Source organism: Aulonocara stuartgranti, assembly GCF_965226115.1.
Source record: "Aulonocara stuartgranti genome assembly, chromosome: 4".
Lineage (NCBI taxonomy): Eukaryota > Metazoa > Chordata > Actinopteri > Cichliformes > Cichlidae > Aulonocara > Aulonocara stuartgranti.
The window spans coordinates 37,715,820-37,737,999 of record NC_138942.1 but is presented as its reverse complement, the minus strand read 5'-3'; the positions used below and the strand labels follow the sequence as shown (position 1 = coordinate 37,737,999).

Genomic DNA, 22,180 nt, shown 5'->3' with positions numbered 1-22,180 from the left:
GTAGTATTGATCCCAATGCTGGTATCAGTCCTGGATCAATAACACTGGATGGATGCGTTCAGCATGGAGCCCCTGAGCTGTGTTACAGACAAACATGGAAACTGACAGGTCTGTGTCATTCACAGTCTGTAACACTTCTAAACAACAGAGGCTGACCCAAGTGCCTCAGAGCCAGGCACGCTCACATCACAACTCTCTAAATAAGCCAGTTTCAAAATAAGAGCTGAAAGCTGTGTTTGCTTGTGTTAGCTTATTATTGTGGAGACTAACATTCAGTGATCATGTGTTCAGACTCATAATGATTACTCTCAGAAATCCTGATCTTTGTATTTACTGTGTGTTGGATCAATAACTGAGATTCATGGTATCACACAGCTGTGCTGCTGCTGCTGATGTCAGCACATCTGGAACAATACGAGGTATCTGCTACCAGACTGAGCAGGACGTGAGACCTGTGGACTGTTTAAAGCTGTCCCTCCACAGCTCACTCAGACCTGATCCACACCTCAGTGATATTCTCTGACTTCCTCAGTAGAGACAGAAACCATTCAGATCTGGGACCATCAGCTGACTGATGATGTCACACAGACTGTGTTTTTCAGGAACAGTGATTCTGATGTGAGCCTGCTAGCTGACAGCAGACCTGATGAAAGCACATGTTCACATCTGTGAGGACAGACTGGACTCTTTGACTGCACCTTGGTTCTCCTCAGAGGTCTGTACAGGAGCATGTCCACCCCCACTGAAGATCTCAGTCACTGTGAAACATAGAAAGCTGCTTGTGTGGCCTCTGCCTCACATGTAGATACAGCTACAGGTTTCTCTGTCAGTCAGACTGAAACAGTGTCCTGATGCTGCATCATTCAGCTCTGTGCCCCAGTCAGCATCACTGGGAGCTACCAGTGTTTCTGCCCTTTTCCTGTAACACTACACTCAGCACAGGCTCAGCTGGTATCCAGTGTTGGACTTTGGCTTCAGCTGCTGTGATAGATCCTCTAACATAGATCAGCTCTGCTACATGTTGTTAGATAAGTGCAGCTGCTGTCATGTCCTGATGTTTCTCTGGCTCAGCAGCTTCTCCATCAGAGGTTCACATGGAGCTGATCCAGTATCTCCAGTAACTGTGTTCTGTGCCTCACTGGTTCATCCTTCTGTCTGTGTGACGTCAGTCAGATGTTGAAGTTAAACTCTGTAATCTTCACTGTGTCACAGAGTTCAGTGAGTCCCGTTATTCACAGTATCAATCAGATCATCAGAGAACAGCTGATCAGCAATCAGTGGTGCCAACAGCGCCTCCTGTGGTGAGAGGATGCAATAATGCAATGTAGCATTTTTCCACTCAACACTTGCAGTCATGGAAACTGTCTGTTGGATCTGTGTGACGTTGCTTTCTTGGTTAGAGTTCCTCACAAATGTCCAGATGATTCTTCTAATGAGGCGTCGACCATGTTTGCAGCTCTTTGGAAGAAAACGTCGCCCTTTGCCATCCTTACTTTTCTTTGACTTCTTCAAATGCAGCTGAACTCCAGCTGGTATTTTCTTGGACTTTGCAGCTGTTTCTGGTCATCAGTTCATTCCTGCAAACCTCTGAAGCTGAACAACAATGATGCTGCATTGCTGGCTGATCCCAAAAGGTTGATTCTGTTCATCTGGACGTTTTCAGAAACGTTTGCTCACTGATCAGGTGACTTCTTCAGTCTCAGCTGACTGCAGCTTTACAAGCTTACAAACAGCACATTTGCACAATGACTGAAAGCAGCAGCACCTGATATATATGATACTAATATAATACATATACATATATAATCCATACTAATGATGAAGGAACTGAGCTCACAGTCCATTGTTCATTCAGTGAACTACTCAGTTTATTTTGGGCCTCAGAAATGCTCACTCTGTTTGTACATCACTGTCAGCAATAGACTCATTCTGCTGTGTGGACAGGAACACATGTGACATCACTTCCTGTTTGTTTGTGACTGAAGAAGTTTACAAGGAATCATTTAGAAGAGTTTCAAACATCAACTGATTGAATCCATGAATCTGAAAACGTGTTTGTGAGTGAAAGAGACAGACATGTACAGACTGAACTATCTGTTCAACAGTCAGAGTGTTTCTGTAACAGGAGACACTCTTTACACTCCACTCAGCACAGGGACACTGAGGAACCACGATAGAACCAAAACCCAGGATAAAGAGTTTGAGTGAATGTGGTGTTGAAGGTGTGGAGGTGGATCAGAGTGTCAGAGGAGACTCTGTAGAAGGACAGAGTGCCAGCAGGACAGTCCACATACACTGCTGCTCTGTTAGAGACAGAGGAGGAGGAGGAGGAGGAGGAGATGGATGTTTTTATTCTATTGTGCCAGACATAACCAGGACCATCATCAGAGCAGACCAGACTCCAGGACTGATCATTGTTTCCAAACAAACAGTCATAACTGCCTCCTTTCCTTCTGATGCTTCTGTAACTCACTGATATACAAACGTTTCCTCTCCACTCGACCTCCCAGTAACAGCGACCAGTCAGACCATTTCTACACAGCAGCTGATAAACATCAAATCTGTCTGGATGATCAGGATATGACTGAACCTCCTCCACACGTGTCACCTTCCTGTTGTTGTCAGACAGTTGGAGCTTTGTGTTCACTGTGTTTGTGTCGATTGTGAGTTGACAGGAATCTGATGGAGAGAACAAACACAATCCAGCTGCAGTTATTGATCCATCATCTGTTCATTGATTGACACTTTGATGATGACTCCTGACATGATGAAGATGGTTGAATGTGTGCTGCTTTGTTTTCATGAATCCCATTAAAAACACACTTACACTTCCTCAGACCTGGTCTCAACCATCGGACTCCAGCAGGCTCCACCCTGAAAGGAGGAGGGGGGTCAGAGCAGCACAGTCAGCATGCACACATGGACATTACATGGCTCTCACACACACACTGTTACACACTGAGCTCAAAGCTCGGCTCCACTGTTTTATTCAAAGAAATCTACATTTATTTATCAGCACATTTAAAAACAGCTTGAGCCAAAGTGCTGCACAGAGTAGAGAGAAAATAGGAAACATACACAGTAATGACTATAAAGACTGGTCAGGATTGAAAGCTACAGAGTACAAATGTGTTTCCAACCGGCTTTTAAAAATGTCCAGTGTTGGTGACGACCTGATGTGAAGGGCGACTGTTCCAGAGTTTGGCTGCAGCCATCGATAAAGCTCACCTCTGTTTTTACGTCTAGTTCTGGTCAGAAGCTGCTTATCTGCAGACCTGAGGGCTCCACTTGGATTCTTTTGTTAAAGAGAGATAAGATGGAGCCAATCCATTCACAGATTTAAAGACAACCAGATCTGGAAGTGGATTCTACCACGTACTGGTAACCAGTGGAAAAAGCTGGAAAAAGCTGGTGATGGGTCGTCTAGCACAGACCCACCGCTGGAACCAGACAATTGATGAGGGAGAGAACTGTGACAGCGCCGTTCCTTCACTTGACCTCAGTCGCTCTCGTCTGCTCCCTCGTAACACTGCTCTTTATTGAGCTTACATGAATATGCACAAGTTCATTATGACGTCTTACACAGGTATGAACAAAGAGTACCAGTCTGTGCATAGTGTGTGTGTGTGTGTGTGTGTGTGTGTGTGTGTGTGTGTGTGTGTGTGTGTGTGTGTGTGTGTGTTCGTTCCAGATGTGACCCTGTGACCCCAAAGCTGGTGCTAAGAGTCCAGCGGTCCCCCTAACAAAGGGCTCTTACAAACCTTTGCCATTTCCCAGCATGCAAGGCACTCGTGGATGCAGGCACACCATTCAGTGCTGACGAGTATGTTGATGTCATTTTGAGGCTACAGGAGGAATTTGATCACAGATTTGCTGACTTCAAGACACACAGAGCCACCTTTCACATTTTTGCGGACCCCTTCTCCTTTGATGTGCAAGATGCCCCTTCTGTGCTTCAAATGGAGCTCATTGAGCTGCAGTGCAACTCTGAACTCAAAGCAAAGTTCAGGGAGGTGAGTGGAAAAGCAGACAAGCTTGGACAATTTTTGAGAGAATTGAGCCCTAGTTTCCCTCGGCTTTCCCGAATGTTCAAGTGGACCATGTGCCTTTTTGGTAGCACATACTTGTGCCAAAAGCTCTTCTCCATTTTGAACTTCAATAAGTCCAAGTACAGGTCCAGACTTACGGATGATCATCTTCAAGACATACTGAGGGCCGCAACTGCTTCCTCCCTCAGGCCAAATCTGGCTCGGCTATGCGAGAGGAAACGCTGCCAGGTCTCTAGCAGCAAGGAGTAGGCAAGAGAAGCCATGTTCAGAAGAACAGTTCATTTTCTACAGTGTTCCATTCATGTTCAGAAGAAGGTTATAGAACTGTTAATACAGACATTTCAATCTAAATACAGCAGATATAGAAGACTGAAAAAAACACAAGTTCACTGACTAAAAATATCTTATTATTATTTTATTTATGTATTACTGATTGATTTATTTTCTTATTAATTCTTAATTTGTTTATTTATTTTTAATATTTTGTGTTAAAAAATAAAAATAAAGAGATTTGAGAAGATTGGAATTTTTTAACCATGCCTTTCTTGTGGAAAACCTAATGCGGCCCAGCCTCACCCAGACTCTGCCTGCAGCGGCCCCCAGCTAAATTGAGTTTGAGACCCCTGTCCTACACCATAAATCAGTAAGAGAGGGTACGACCTCTCTCATGGCCCCAAGTGGTGTGTGCATGCCAGAGCACTCTGGAAGGCACACAGAGTCTTTACAGACTACTCAGGATCAAACCTCTATCATCATGCAATCGATTATACAACTCTAAGCATATATGAGTAAATATTTCTAAGCATAAATGACAATCAACACTATAAACCTTACAGCTGGTTTTAATAACAGAATTCATTTGTTTCTCAAATGAGAAAGAGCTATCGAGAAACACTCCTAAATCTTTAGTTCTGAACTTTTCCAGTGGGCCAAGGTCAACATTATTAGATAATGCTAATTCTTTTCCCTTACATTATAACAATGTGAGGAGTTAATGCTAAGTATACTGCCATTAGCGGCTAATTCTAATTAGGGGTGAATAATTATTAGTAGCTAATGCTAATTTGACGTGAATTAGCATTATATTAGTGAGGAGTTAATGCTAAGTAGGCTGCCATTAGTGGCTAATGCTAATTTTAGACTAAAACGCATTAGCAGCTAATGCTCATATTGTTTTCCTTTGCTTTGTAAGAATGACAGCAGCTAATGATACGAAAAGTCTGCCATTATTAACTATTGTTAATTTGATGTAAATTAGCATTATCCGATAATGGTAACCCTTTTCCCCTGCATTATAACGATGTCAGGAATTAATGCTAACTAGGCTGCCATTAGGGGCTAACTCTAATTAGGTGAATAATTATTAGCAGCTAATGCTAATATTGTTTTCCCTTCCCTTTTAACAATGTGAGCAGCTAATGCTAATTTGATGTGAATTAGCATTATATTAGTGAGCAGTTAATGCTAAGTAGGCTGCCATTATTAACTAATGCTACTTTGACGTGAATTAGCATTATGTGCTAATACTAATACTGTTTTCCCTTAATTTTTAACAATGTGAGCGGCTAATTCTAAGTACGCTCTTGTAAATAGCTAATTCTAATTTAGTGTGAATTAGCATTATTCAATAATGCTAACACTGTTTTCTCTTACTTATTAAAAATGATAGTAGCTAATACTAATACTCTTTTCCGTTGGGTAACAACGATGTGAGGAGTTAATGCTAAGTAGGCTGCTTTTAGAGGCTTATTCTAATTAGGGCTGAATAATTATTAGTAGCTAATGCTAATACCGTTTTCTCTTTCCTTATAACAATATGAGCAGCTAATGCTAATTTGATGTGAATTAGCATTATATTAGTGAGGAGTTAATGCTAAGTAGGCTACCATTAGCAGCGAAAGCTAATTTGAGGTGAATAAGCATTAGTAGCTTATGCTAATACCCTTTTATCTTGTGTTATAATGATGTGACACTTTTCTCTGCTAAGGATTTGTGTGACCATGATGGAAACTCTGATAAGCTAATGCTGCTAAGCTAATGCTGTTTATGGGCCCTGTTAGAATCAATATTTCATTCTCATTCTGTTGTTTGACAACAATAACAGAAAAATGTGCACTTGAGAACAAATTTATTGTGAATTCAGCTGTGAATGTACAGTTTGTCATTATTTAAGCTTCCATTTCCAAATGTTAGCTGACACTTTATTAGGTACACTGGTATCTATATCAGGTACACCTGTGACCTAAATGTTCCTGCAAACAGACTCCTTGGAGACCCCTACATAAATATCCATGAACTATCCAGCTAGACTAGTGTGTCTGTCCCTGAAAATATTCCTGCATGTGTGATTGTTCATGTGTCATCTGCAGGAAGTGAGTGAAAGACACAGGAAATGTTTCCAGCTCTTCCTCCTCTATCAGACATTCTTCATACCTGAGTGTGTCCAGTCTCCAGCCTGGATCCTTCAGTCCAGCCGACAGCTGCTTCATTCCTGAGTCACCTGGATGATTGTAGCTCAGGTCCAGCACTCTCAGATGGGAGGGGTTGGAGCTCAGAGCTGAGGCCAGAGAAGTACAGCCTTCCTCTGTGATCAGACAGCCTGACAGACTGCAGACACACAAAACAACAATCTATCTGTCAACAGTTGTTTTCTCTTTGTCACAATAACATCTATCCGTCCATTGTAACTTTATTTATAAGTGACAATACCCAACAGACAACAACAGTCATCTGAAGCTGTTTAACAGTGTAAGGTAACCGCCTCCACTGTGAGCAGCACTTGGTGATGGTGGGAAGAAGAACTCCCTTTGACACAAAGATCCTCCCAGTGAAAACAGGCTCCAGGAGGAGCATCTACCATGACTGGTTGCAGGGTGAGGGGAAAGGGAAGAGATGAGCTCAGAGAGACAAGAACAAAACAGAGAGACAAAAGTTTAGGACATGCAGTAGTGACATATAAAAGCATCAGGAGTGAAAAGAGGGGAGAAGAAAGCAGAGCATCATGGGAAGTCCACCAACAGCCCGAGCCTATAGCAGCATAACTAAGGGATGGTTCAGGGTCACCTGATCCAGCTCTAACTATAAGTTTTATCAAAAAGGAAAGTTTGAAGCTGATCTTCAAAGTAGAGAGGGTGTCTGTCTCCTGACCTCAAACTGGGAGCTGCTTCCACACCCAGTCCAACATAGCCAGGCTTTCTTTGCTGCTTTGACAAAACCTCAAATCCCAGTCAGAGATGGTGAGCATCATCACAGTGATGATCATTTCTCTGTTAACCCAGGCTTTCTGCTTCAGGATCTGTGCACGCTCACAGAACAAGGAGACCTTTCACTAAATGGATGGACTGAGCTCAGCCTACAGATGAACTGGTGCCAGAGATCATAAAGAACATCAAACAGTCAAATTCAACACTTTTAATGGAAATATGAGATTAATGCTGCAGACAATCATGAACCTGCTGAATTCATGAACATCAAGAATGCAGCGAGTGGTAAAATAAAGATTTGACCTCAGTGTGCTCAGTGTTCCTGTCTATTCCTAACATATTCCTAACATGATAGCTGCACTTTAGAGCTCTAAAACTGGAACTGACACATGTTTAAACTCTACATGTTACTCAGTACATTCAGTTCTGACACTCGCCCACAGTCCAACAAAGGAAACATGGAGATCACATCAGTTTGTCACCAAAGTCTAATTATTAGGGCAACTTAACCTGTTATAATCTCGTTAACTCATTAACTGATTAACGTCAGCAATTATTTTAATCACAGTTTTTAAAATCATGATTATTGTGAAAGCCATCTGCCACAAATTGTTGGGGAGTGAAAGTTAGGAGTAGTGAGATATGGGACAAATTTTAGCATTTATAAACTGAAATTTAAAAAATAAAAACAATTATACCCAAGAGACAAATAAATCTTTAACTTGGCACTTAAGTATCAACTTTTCTGTCTGCCAACAATATATAGATCTTTACTTGTGCCTTTACACTTCACTTGCGTTACTCTAAAGTTAACTGATAGTCATACTAAGAATTACTTATGACATCTGTTACGAGTTCAAAATATTGGGGATGGAGACAAGAGAAAAACCACAATAACAACACTGGTCCGGTCGGGTTGAGTCAAACGATGATTTTAATGATCACACACGTGGGAGATGGACACTGATGCAGACAGTCTCAGATCTCAAAATGGTGGAGCATTGCTCAAACTTTTATAGCTTCTGGTCCTCCCACCTTATCATAAAAAGCCTAAACATTCACATGCTTTCTCTCACACGGCGCCTAAGCTATGACCTTGGCTCCCTCTTTATCTGCTCCTGCTGAGATGGAGCAGAAAACTCCAGCATGTTCTGTTCTCTTCTAATCAGACAAATAAGACAATAACTTTCTGCGAACAGTATTTCTTATAACTCAGCAGTATAATGCATCATAAAACAACATCATTCATTCACAATAAGTCAGCAGTTTAATGTAATGCAAATCAGTTTAACTAATGCAATAGTTATCAGCTTCTTCTAATTCAGGAGAATAATGCAAACTAAAACTACATAATTCACAATCTTTAATTAGGGGTCTAACATGGCATAAAATAATATTATAATCTAACACATCCAAGAAAAAAAAAAAAAAGAGACATGCGGACTGCAGAGGAAACAACAGCGAGATCCTATGCAGAAATAAACATTTAAAATGCAGTTTATTGTCAAATTAATCACAAGGTCATTCAGTTCACCTTACCCAAACTACTTTTTTTACAATTTTTACTTTAACAAAAACAGTTAAAATTCAAATATGACACTTAAAGATGATGTATTTTGATATAAATAATATTTTTTTACTAGTTATCATGTTACCTGCTCTAACATCAATCTAAAACTTAATATTTAACCGAATAAAACTTACCGCAGCAGCAAGAAAAAGTGGCGACCGAAGATTCTGGAATGCGGAGCTCCACAGGAAATGAAGGTGTGGTCTAATTTAACACCCACAGTGTTAAAATGCAGTAACGACTAAAATCCACACTAACACTTTTCAGGAATCAACTCCCGATGTGTTATTTTAACTCGATTAAGTGTTGAACTAACTCGGAACTCTGTTGAATTCTGCTAACACTGAAAAATCAACACTGGCCTTTTTGCTGTGTGGCCACAGTGCAACCCACAATGTGTAACTGACACTATTATATTGCATTATGTCACATTGTTACATCTTTTTAAAAGCTATTTGTGGCCTTGATTTTGGGAGCTTCAATTGTCTGACTACAGCTACCACACAGTGGTCACTGATATCATTTGCGAAAACCCCAGTGTGAGAATATTTATACGGCATATTAGTTAAAAATAAATCAATAAGTGATGACTTTTCTGGGCATTTAAGATTTGGACGAGATGTGCTGTAAATTAGTTGTGTGAGATTATATGAATCACACATGGATTTAAAACTGTCTGAGGCAGAGGACAACCAGTCCCAGTTGAAATCTCCGGCCAGCACAATTCCATTAAAATCTAAAGTAGATAGTTTTTCACTAAGTGAAACTAAAGCCTCACTACTAGCAGAGGGGGGTCTATAACAGCCCACAATGGTAATAAAATAGCCCTTGAAAAGTTGGAGCTTGAGGGCAAGAAGTTCAAACTGTTTACGAACAGGTACCGATGAATCGACAGTAACATGGAATTTGCTTTTTACATAAATTGCAACACCGCCACCCTTTCTGGGGCAGTCGCAACGGAAAAGATTATAGCCCATTATTGCAATGTCTTTGTCAATAATTGATTTAGTAAGCCAGGTTTCTGATAATATAAGAATATCAGTATCTAACTTTCATCCAAATTTTCACAAAATCAAGTTTGGGAAGAAGACTTCTGACATTTAAATGAGTGATACCAAGACCTGTTCGAGTTTTAAAATCACAAGGAGTACTTAAGAATTTGCAATCTGGACCAGGATTAGGTTGCACATTTCCAGATAAAAGAAGCAGAAGAACAACAAAACATTTTCTTTTCACAGATTTTTTTTGTAGGATTACAGACTGATTTCTCTTAGTTCCCAATCTCTTTGGGGGGGGGGGGGGGGGGGGAATGGGAAATAAACCAGTAATATGGAATGAATAAATCAGTTAAATCAGTTGAAATGAGATCTCTACTGATAATCACGTTTGAGAAGTTTCTAAAAGATGTAAAATCCCACCTTGTTCCCTTTGAGAGGAGTAAGAAGTATGGTGTCTCTTGCTCCACAGACTGTTCCTGCACCTCATGTAGACAAAAAGTGGTCTTCATTACATGGTGGTTCTGGGAATACAGGGAGTGCAGAGTTATTAGGCAAATAAGTATTTTGTCCACATCATCCTCTTCATGCATGTTGTCTTACTCCAAGCTGTATAGGCTCGAAAGCCTACTACCAATTAAGCATATTAGGTGATGTGCATCTCTGTAATGAGAAGGGGTGTGGTCTAATGACATCAACACCCTATATCAGGTGTGCATAATTATTAGGTAACGTCCTTTCCTTTGGCAAAATGGGTCAAAAGAAGGACTTGACAGGCTCAGAAAAGTCAAAAATAGTGAGATATCTTGCAGAGGGATGCAGCAGTCTCAAAATTGCAAAGCTTCTGAAGCGTGATCATCGAACAATCAAGCGTTTCATTCAAAATAGTCAACAGGGTCGCAAGAAGCGTGTGGAAAAACCAAGGAGCAAAATAACTGCCCATGAACTGAGAAAAGTCAAGCGTGCAGCTGCCAAGATGCCACTTGCCACCAGTTTGGCCATATTTCAGAGCTGCAACATCACTGGAGTGCCCAAAAGCACAAGGTGTGCAATACTCAGAGACATGGCCAAGGTAAGAAAGGCTGAAAGACGACCACCACTGAACAAGACACACAAGCTGAAACGTCAAGACTGGGCCAAGAAATATCTCAAGACTGGTTTTTCTAAGGTTTTATGGACTGATGAAATGAGAGTGAGTCTTGATGGGCCAGATGGATGGGCCCGTGGCTGGATTGGTAAAGGGCAGAGAGCTCCAGTCCCACTCAGACGCCAGCAAGGTGGAGGTGGAGTACTGGTTTGGGCTGGTATCATCAAAGATGAGCTTGTGGGGCCTTTTCGGGTTGAGGATGGAGTCAAGCTCAACTCCCAGTCCTACTGCCAGTTTCTGGAAGACACCTTCTTCAAGCAGTGGTACAGGAAGAAGTCTGCATCCTTCAAGAAAAACATGATTTTCATGCAGGACAATGCTCCATCACACGCGTCCAAGTACTCCACAGCGTGGCTGGCAAGAAAGGGTATAAAAGAAGAAAAACTAATGACATGGCCTCCTTGTTCACCTGATCTGAACCCCATTGAGAACCTGTGGTCCATCATCAAATGTGAGATTTACAAGGAGGGAAAACAGTACACCTCTCTGAACAGTGTCTGGGAGGCTGTGGTTGCTGCTGCACGCAATGTTGATGGTGAACAGATCAAAACACTGACAGAATCCATGGATGGCAGGCTTTTGAGTGTCCTTGCAAAGAAAGGTGGCTATATTGGTCGCTGATTTGTTTTTGTTTTGTTTTTGAATGTCAGAAATGTATATTTGTGAATGTGGAGATGTTATATTGGTGTCACTGGTAAAAAGAAATAATTGAAATGGGTATATATTTGTTTTTTGTTAAGTTGCCTAATAATTATGCACAGTAATAGTCACCTGCACACACAGATATCCCCCTAAAATAGCTAAAACTAAAAACAAACTAAAAACTACTTCCAAAAACATTCAGCTTTGATATTAATGAGTTTTTTGGGTTCATTGAGAACATGGTTGTTGTTCAATAATAAAATTATTCCTCAAAAATACAACTTGCCTAATAATTCTGCACTCCCTGTAGTGGGATTGTAAAGGGTCTTTGAGGGTCTCGAAAAGCGCTATATAAATGCAATCCATTATTATTATTAAGAGCATCTTTAGGCCTGACTGTGCTCATCCTTCCTCCAACCTCTCCTTACCAAAGATAACAACTACATCAGTATTAGCTCAATAACAATTTCTGCAATTCAATTGTGGACATTCATTTTTAAACCTTGTGTAAAACGATAAAACCTCAAAGTCTGAGCATTATTCTTTGTGCAAACAGCTCTTGCAGGTTCCCCCGGACTTAGGTTATTTTTATTATTTAATTACTTTCCTTTAAGCAGCTGTTCAGGCTACTAAACTCATCCCAGAAATAACAAGTGACACCATTAATAGTAGAGGTGGGAATCACCATACAACTCGCGATACGATATTATCACAATACTTAACGCACGATACGATATTATTGCGATTTTTTTAAATATTTTGCGATATTTAAATTCTGCACATAAAGGTAAACTTTATCAATATTCATTTTATCTAATATCAAAGTCTCACACTCAGTCTTTCTCTCATTTCAGTCAGTTTTATTGTTGACAAACTGAACGGTTTGTATTACAGTCTAGTCCAACTTAACTGAATGCAACCATCTGGTACAATTACAGCTATTCTGAACTATGCAATTTATGAAAACTATGCAGCCCCTTCAGCAACTGAAGAATTTGAAAGTAAATTTAAAAAAATATATAATTTTACATTAAATAAAAAAGTTTCAAACTTAATTAAAATTAAACATGTCTTAAATTAAAATAAGTAAACTGTCATGTTTATTGCTGCCAAAAAAAAAGTTAAACACATTTGGACAGTGAAGGAATGTCAGGATTGTTGCTCAGAAAAAGGATCAACATGCTCTGACTCCAGAGCATGTTGACTTCAGAGAAAAAATTGTTTGTAACAAAATATCGATTTCTGCTGTCCCTGTATCGATACATTATTAGCAAACAAAATATCACGATACTACACAGTATCGATTTTTTCCCCCACCCCTAATTAATAGTGGAGCTAACTTTAACAGGTGAAACTGATTTGACCTATAAGGCTACTGCAGTTACTTCTTATCAGGTTTAGTAGGGAAGACATCTGGATGAGGTAGTTAGTAGTATGTAGTTAGTACCGGGCGACTCCCCTCCCCCACATCGGCACCAGAACCCTGTATTATCTACAGGGTAAGACTGCCTGTTTTATCAAACTATGGCCATTACTACTGTGATCATTTGCAGCCCAGTGTGCCGCTCTCTCTGCTGGGATGAACCACTGGAGCTCACCCAGTCATCCCTTTCTTTCTCTCAAGAAGAAGTGAAATAAATATATTTATTATGTTACGAGTCTAATATTCTTTAAATCAAACTGTAATGAATAAATCAAGCAAGAAGATTTGGTGGCTCCACGTGTTGTAGAAGAAAAGATAAACATCTCATTTTGAGAAATCAGCCTTTAAAATTAAGTACTGTGAATAAAAAACAAACAGCGAGCCAATCAGCAGTCGCCAATATCCTCCTAATTTCATTCACAAAGAAATCAAATATATATATTATGGGCCCAAAGGAGCCTAAATCTTTAAATTAGGCAGTACATGAAGTATTTTTTTAAATAAACAAAGACATGACTATAACAACTTTTAGTAATTCAGAGTCCAATTATCCACTCAAATGTGAATAAAAGTTCACTTGACAGCTGTAAAAGTTACCTGTTTATACAATAATATAAATCACATTTCAAATGATCATCTGTGGAAAAGTTTGAATCCTGACCTGAGAGTTTCCACTGCACACTGTGAACTCTTTAGTCCAGCGGACAGAAGCTTCACTCCTGAATCGTGCAGGTCAGAGTTACTCAGGTCCAGCTCTCTCAGACTGGAGGACTGGGAGCTGAGGACTGAGGACAGAGCTTCACAGCTTCTCTCTGACAGGTTACAGCCACTCAGTCTGAAAAATAAAAGACAGTCATACAACAAATACTCATGTTGAGTTTGTTAATACATTTCACAACATTAAATGTTGACTTTCTATTTTTAAAGAAAACATAAAGATACTAAGATACAACATCATATGTATGAACTTTAATTAATAATTCTAAAAACTAAATGTTTTCTGATCTGACCTCAGAGTATTCAGTTTACAGTTTAAACGTTGTAGTCCAGCAGACAGAAGCTTCACTCCTGAATCCTGCAGCATTCTGATACTCAGGTCCAGCTCTGTCAGACTAGAGGACTGCGAGCTGAGAACTGAGGACAGAGCTTCACAGTTTTCCTCTGAGAGTTCACAGATGTTAAGTCTGAAGATAAAAACATGAATAAAGATTGTTGTTAAAGTGTAATCAGGGTGCAATAGCTTATTGTCTTGTGCTGAGCAGGTTAGTAAAACTTCCGTTTAACTTTGAAATAAAATAAAAATGCTATGAAACAAGGATAACTGGATAAAGACATAAACAAAAACAAACATCAAACACATAAACAAACAGAACTAAACATAATACAAATTGATCTGACCTCAGAACATTCAGTTTGGCATGTGGACTCTCCACTGCAGCAGACAGAAGCTTTACTGCTGAAGCCTTCAGGCTGTTGGTACTCAGGTCCAGCTCTCTCAGACTACAGGACTGGGAGCTGACCACTGACAACAAATTTTCACAGCCTTCCTCTGAGACGTTACAGCTGCTCAGTCTGTGAGAGAAAGGAAAAAACCACAACAAAAAAAACAAACAATATATGTGATCAAATTAAATTTGTTTATATGTTGAACCCTTTTTTTAAAAAATTTATTTAAACCTATGAGACTATGAGTGCTACCAGTCCAGTGCACATGATTGGTACCTTGATGGTACCTTGCTCAGGGGTACCACAAGGTAACTATTCGGTGGATTCGACCCCTGACCTTATGATCATGGGGCGACCACTCTGCCTACTGAGCTAATAATTCTGTGTACACTATCATACAATATTAACTAAAACAATTATTTTAGAAAATTTTAGTAATTCAATAATCATGCTCATTACCTGTGTATTGTGAATAACACTGGATTTTAAACACTAGCTGTATAAAACTCTTCCTGTTAAAGGTGTGTATAAAGGAGATGAGCTGAAATGCAGACTTCATGGAGAATGTTTGCTGTCAGCATATATCAAAGACAAAGCAGAGATCCATCCAGTCTCTTCCACTAAGCCCACAGAGGGACAGACAACCACTCTCACTCACACCTGCATGAAGTTTAGATCACCAGGTAACCTAACTGCATGTCTGTGGACAGTGGGAAGAAACTGTAGAGGACCCAGAGTGAACCCACTATAATTCTGTGATAACACTGGTTATGGAAGCCTTACAGTTACATATGGTTACTGACAAGAAACACGACCTTAGAGGCAATTTCAGTAATGAAGACCGAGTTTCTCCCTCCATACAGGATGAAAACATGACAGCACAGCAGAGATTTATATTTAAAAAGGGAGGGTGTGCACTGAAAGTGAGATACAAACTTGAACTTAAATTATGAACATCAGAAAAAGATGTAGGTGAAGTCTGGCAGGTGAAGTTTGTGCTTTAGAATAAAACAACCAAACTCCTGGAGTTGGAGACAAATGAACAAGCTGAGGATAATAAACCTGTCAGAGGGGCTGAAGCATCAGAGCTCATGTTCTTATAGGCTGGGTCTGGATTGTCCTTTGATAAGAGTTACAGAACAAAGTGTGTTTTAGAAATGCTGGAGTGAAACATTAAAACTACCATATATTTACCGAGTGACTGATGATCATTTAATTTACTATTTTAAAAAAATGTTACAGTGCTCTTTGAACTCAGCATTTCTGATTTATTTCCCATGATTTTAACAATGAAGCGATGACAACATGTTTACTCACAGAGCCTTGTTGGAGGCTTTGATCACTGGCAGCAGCCTCAGAAGAGCCTCCTCTGAAGCAGAGTATTTCTGCAGGTCAAACACATCCAGATCTTCTTCTGATGACAGTAAGATGAAGACCAGAGCTGACCACTGAGCAGGAGACAGTTTATCTGTGGAGAGACTTCCTGATCTCAGGGACTGTTGGATCTCCTCCACTAGAGAACGATCATTCAGTTCATTCAGACAGTGGATCAGATTGATGCTTTTCTCTGCAGACAGATTCTCACTGAGCTTCTTCTTGATGTACTGGACTGTTTCCTGATTGGTCTGTGAGCTACTTCCTGTCTGTGTCATCAGGGCTCGTAGGAGAGTCTGATTGGTCTGCAGGGAAAGACCCAGGAGGAAGCGGAGGAACAAGTCCAGGTGTCCATTTGGACTCTGTAAGGCCTTGTCCACAGCACTCTGGTAGAAGTGTTTCTTTGCAGATTCTTCTGTTTCAGACTTCTTGGATGTTGTTTGTTGTTGTTCCAGCAGATTGAGTCCAGAGTTGCTGAAGGTCAGATGGACATGAAGAGCAGCCAGCAACTCCTGAACACTCAGATGGATGAAGCAGAACACCTTGTCCTGGTACAGTCCGCTCTCCTCTTTAAAGATCTGTGTGAACACTCCTGAGTACACTGAGGCTGCTCTGATATCGATGCCACACTCTGTCAGGTCTGATTCATAGAAGATCAGGTTTCCTTTCTGCAGCTGATCAAAAGCCAGTTTTCCCAGAGACTCCATCATCTTCCTGCTCTCAGGACTCCAGTGTGGATCTGTCTCAGCTCCTCCATCATACTTGACCTTCTTCACTTTGGCCTGAACCACCAGGAAGTGGATGTACATCTCAGTCAGGGTCTTGGGCAGCTGTCCTCCCTCTCTGGTTTCCAGCACATCCTCCAGAACTGTAGCAGTGATCCAGCAGAAGACTGGGATGTGACACATGATGTGGAGGCTTCGTGATGTCTTGATGTGGGAGATGATCCTGCTGGCCTGCTCCTCATCTCTGAATCTCTTCCTGAAGTACTCCTCCTTCTGTGGGTCAGTGAACCCTCTGACCTCTGTCACCATGCCAACACAGTCAGGAGGGATCTGATTGGCTGCTGCAGGTCGTGTGGTTATCCAGAGGCGAGCAGAGGGAAGCAGTTTCCCCCTGATGAGGTTTATCAGCAGCACATCCACTGAGGTGGACTTTCTAGGGTCAGTTAGGATTGTAGTTTTGTGGAAGTCCAGAGGAAGTCGACACTCATCCAGACCATCAAAGATGAACACAACCTGGAAGTCTTCAAAGCTGCAGATTCCTGCTTCTTTGGTTTCAGTAAAGAAGTGATGAACAAGTCCCACCAAGCTGAACTTTTCCTCTTTCAGCACATTCAGCTCTCTGAAAGTGAATGGAAATATGAACTGGATGTCCTGGTTGGCTTTGTCTTCAGCCCAGTCCAGGCTGTATTTCTGTGTTAAGACTGTTTTCCCAATGCCAGCCACTCCCTTTGTCAGCACTGTTCTGATTGGTTCATCTCTTCCAGGTGAGGCTTTAAAGATGTCTTCTTGTCTGATGGTTGTTTCTGGTCTGTCTGGTTTCCTGGATGCTGTTTCAATCTGTCTGACCTCATGTTCATCATTGACCTCTGCAGTCCCTCCCTCTGTGATGTAGAGCTCTGTGTAGATCTGATTCAGGAGGGTTGGGTTTCCTGCTTTAGCGATGCCCTCAAACACACACTGGAACTTCTTCTTCAGGGTGGATTTAAGGTTACGATGACAAACTGCAGCTTGAAGTTCTGAATGAGAAGAAAAATAAACACTCAATTCCAAAAAGAACTAATCTTTAAAACATGTTGCTCCATCTTCCATCTCTGGAAAATGTCTCATTTATCCAGCAGCTTAAATCTTTAGATAAATCCTCTTACGTCTCTGCAGACGGTCAGCCAGCTCCTCCTGCTTCATTCTCCTCAGGAAGTCCACTGTGATCTTCACAAACGCCTCTCTGCTGCTGCTCCTCTGACTCTCTAAGCATTCTGGGTAATCTGGACTCAGAACCTTCTGGATCTTCTTCAGCTCGTTCTTCACAAAAGTGATGATGTTGTCCTCCAGCAGCTGGAACAGAATATTTATGAATGAGCCAATCAGACTGAAATCATGGAGCCAAACATCAGATCCATGTTGGACACACTGACGATCCACTGGTCTACAAAGAGCAGCATGGAGATGACTGTGAACAGAACAGATGTAACAGTAGTTGTTGTACATGTACAGACCATAAATATGGAGTCCAGCTGTGTTTGATGCTGCTGGGCAGACTGACCACTGGGAACCTCTGAGCTCTGCTGGTCCACTCTGTGGAGGAACCATGAAGGATTAGATCCACACAGGATAAAGATCCAGGAGTTTCTGCTCAAATAACTTCATCTGAATCAAGTCTGTCAAGTTTTAAACTCTCAGATTGTGAACATATCAGTAATTTTCAGTCTGTTTTCATGGACGTCCTTTCAGTGGTGATGTCAGGGATGATTTTGAAGAAGCTCATCAAACTGAACCATCAGCAGATCACTGCTCCAAAACCAGAACATGATCCGAGTCTCCCTCCACCACCAGAACACCAGCTTTACTAACGTGGTAGATCAGTGTAGTACAGATCAATAACTGATGAGTCATTTGATCAAAATCACTGAGTGCTTCACGTCTGACCCTCTGATGCTTCTGTAGACATTTTGCATATTTAATGAATGTCTGACAGTTTTACATTCATTCTATGAACACAGTGGAAATGTTGTGTTATAGTCTCCATGTTGTTTCCAGCATCATAAATTCTTAAGTTCAGAAAATTAGATTCTTTCTTCACAGCTGAAAAACAACAACATTTATTCTCTATTGAAATCTGCATCGTCCACTCCAAAGGTCACAATCTGAAGGTAACATCTGGTTTTGTTCCCTGTGGTTAACTCTGAGCATCAGTATGGTGGGATTTATCCACTACATCCACACCACTGTGGTTCAGTGTTGTCCTGATGGAGTAACAGCAGCCAGTATGATCCAGGCTTTAGCTGCTGGGTCTCTGTGTGACCTCTCAGACTGTTTAACAGATCAGACACAAAGAGAATCAGAGCAGCTCTGTTCTTTAAAGACAAACATGAACCCACTCAGGTCACACTTTCCCCACAGATATGAGCATCACTGTCCTCAAACAGCAAATGACCAAGTCGAACATTTGGATCTTTTCTCTTTCATTGTTTTCTTTTTAATGAATCTTTGTAACAATCTGAGGATGTTTCAGGTCATATTTATCCAGGAAACACAAACATGTAAAGGAGTCATCACAGCTCTCTGACCTCGTTGCTCCAGGTTCACCACTGAAGTGTGGAACGTCGCCTTTGGACCGGTCACTCCTCACAGACGGACAGCTGGACCCTGCAGACTGTGACCTCTGACCTCTGCAGACACAAACATGATTGAAGCAGCTGTGATCACACAGACTGCAGATAATGCAGCTGTTTCCTGTCAGTAACATCCTCTTAGATTAGAGTTCAGCTTCTTACAGGAAAACTGGACAAAACTGATTTTTGTTACAAACTCATTTTCATTTCCTCTCAGCTCACAAACACAGTCAGACAATCAACCAGAGTCAACACTGATTATAATGTCAGTGCAGAATTATTTCTGTTACTCAGTGAGTTCAGCTCTCTGACCTCGTTGCTCCAGGTTCACCACTGAAGGCTGGAGGGTCACCTTTGGACCGGTCACTCCTCACAGACGGACAGCTGGACCCTGCAGACTCTGCTCTGTCCTCCTCTTCCTCCATCATCATCTTCAGTCAGTCTGAGAGGTAAACCACAAACACTCAGTGAGTTCACATTAACAGGAGGAACTGAGTTACAGTCGCTGACCTCTGACCTGTCATGTGACCATGAAACCAGGTCAATATATCTGTAGGTTCAGTCATCCAGGTCATGTGATCTAAGGAGCTTGGAGAGAAAAGAGACGTCTTTAAGTTTCTGGAAGACGTTTCATCTGAGAAGCTTCTTCAGCTCTACAACCAAACGGTGGAGAGTCCCAGATATTTAAACCTGAGAGGGAAAGAAAGCATGTCGCTGACCCACCACTGATGTTATTTCAAGGAGGAAACTGAGAGCCTTTGCACCAGGAGCACAAACATCAGCTCCAGCAATGATCCACTGATGTGTTTTTATTCCATGTATGAATGTTGTTATTGACAGAGATGACGTTTGTGTGTCAGTGATGCAGTGACTGTTGTTGTTACCTGTACAGGCTGGTTAGACTCTATGAAACAGATCATACAGATCTCTGCATGTTAGAAGAGACTATTAAAGGTCATGAATGAGACAAAGGCAGGGAGGCGTCCTTTACAGCTAAACAGCAGAGTGAGAGAACAGCCAGCACCTCTACATTTATCACATTATACAGCACATGTATGATACTGACAGGGATGAGAAGAATTTAGTGATTCTGATCCCATCATTGATATTACTTATTGATTCTCAGTAGCTCTGCTCTGACAGTCACCACCATCACTGAGCAGCATATCAAAGACATTTGTGCACATTAACTGCATGTTGTGGCTCAAATGTTTGTGCATGTTGGAGGCATTTCCTCTTTGTTGTGATCAGTGTTGGTCATTACTCAAAACAGTCATTATTACACATATTACACAGAACACTTTGATTAAAAGTAATGGAGTACGTTACTTCATTACTCCTCATAACATTACTTTGATGTTAAAATGAACAAATGAGCATGTAACAACATAAAGCTGAGGTACAGCCCCACACACCAACACAGATCCTGATGAGGTCACGTGATGTTTCTCTGAGTGTTTATGAACACAAATCAAAGATGAAACAGCACAAAGACACTTCAAAGTGATTCTACTGTAGAAACATGAACAGGTAGAAACCTGCAGCCTGACTGCTCATCACTTTGTTACCTGTTCAAGTTCAGCAGCAGCAGCTCACTTTATCACGGTGCTGGTCTGGGGTCAGTGTTTACTCAGCTTTACGTCACTCTGGGTTCTTGGCTAGCCTAGCTTTAGCTTAGCGTTAGCATGCTGTGTGCTAGCTTAGCGTCAGAGCTCTGCAGGTGTCTCACAGTGACAGTAAAGGAGGTAAAGGGCTGTGACGTCATCACGTACGCTGCGTCCTCTGTGGGCTCTGAGTGAACTCAAAGTACAAACTACAAGTACACAAACACGAACGTAGCTCAGAGTGGCGGACACACTCGGCCTCGTTGGTCCAGCTGTGAGTCCGTTACCGTGAACTATGGAGCGGCAGATTTGTGCTGAACTAAGCTGCACACAGCTGATGTTAGCCAGGAAACATTACACACTGACTTTAATGGAGAGACCGGAAATACAAACACACACAGTTTGTTGTGTGAAGAAATCAAACACGAGCTGAACAAACAGTAAAGTTCCTAAAGACAAACTGTTAAAGGAGGAAACAAAGCAAACTTACAGTTTCTTCACACACCAACAACAAGCTCCACTCCACACCTGGACACTAAACACGGACACACAGGTGAGCTGCTTCCTGGAAGGAGGCGGGGCTCCACCTGAAACTCAGCACAGGTGGGAGGGGCTCAGCTCTGTGTGTGCTGATGTGTTAACTTTAAAAATATGCCGTCTGACTGCTCAGACTGAGTCAGAGTAAAGTTCACATGCTGACGTGTGGAGACATGAAACCTTGTTGTAGCTGCAGGTGTGAACACACTGATCCCAGATCAGCTCTGCTGTATTTGTAACATGAACATTTCTGCTGCAAAGCTTCAAATGTTCAGCATGTTTCTCTGTTTCCAGTCTATAGATCCAGTCACACTTTCTACCTTCACCTGTGCAGTAAAGACTGAGAGCAGAGCTGAAAGCAAGCGTCCAATCAGTGAGCAGCATCAACACCTGAGCTTCATTCAGACTCTGTTATTGAAGATGTTGTTGGTACAAAGTTCATCTGCTGCTCACATGAATCCATGAAAGATTTATTTCACTGAATGTTTCTTCAAAGCTCATTTCAACCTGTTGAAGTCATGAATGAAAGTGCAGACTGAGAGTGGATCACATGATGTTTGAGGTGTGTCATGTGACATGTTCAGTATTGTCACACATGTCTAGATTGTCCCTGATATCATAACTGCTCAAACACTGATGATTATATTTGAAGAATTATTCCTGATGGCAGCAAAGTTTGAATGGAGCTCTCTGTCTGTGCTGATTTGTCGCCCTCTGGAGGTCAAAGCACAAACTGCATGATGTCACTGTAACCACCACAGAGACAGGAAGTGTTTTTATGACTGAAACACTGAAATGATGCTAACGGCTGTCGTTAGGCTCACTGACAGCAGTGCTGATGTGTTCATGTCAAACA

At 41.3% G+C, this 22,180-nt stretch overlaps 1 protein-coding gene and 1 long non-coding RNA gene across 2 annotated transcripts in view; one reads left to right on the top strand and one right to left on the bottom strand.

The window, feature by feature from the left end:
* The window catches only part of LOC309705063, a 270,569-nt gene that overhangs the window by 107,108 nt on the left and 141,281 nt on the right, over positions 1-22,180 (top strand). The window lies entirely within an intron of this gene.
* LOC309705015 (protein NLRC3-like) lies at positions 1,686-21,435 on the bottom strand. Its single transcript, XM_082530609.1, has 10 exons — positions 21,278-21,435; positions 19,496-19,625; positions 19,139-19,240; positions 18,068-18,146; positions 17,720-17,906; positions 15,793-17,590; positions 13,691-13,864; positions 6,483-6,656; positions 2,828-2,874; positions 1,686-2,679 (listed from the first exon to the last, which is right to left on the bottom strand). Exons 2-10 carry the CDS (start codon positions 19,612-19,614, stop codon positions 2,147-2,149), a joined length of 3,213 nt encoding a protein of 1,070 aa, XP_082386735.1. The 5' UTR covers positions 19,615-19,625; positions 21,278-21,435; the 3' UTR covers positions 1,686-2,146.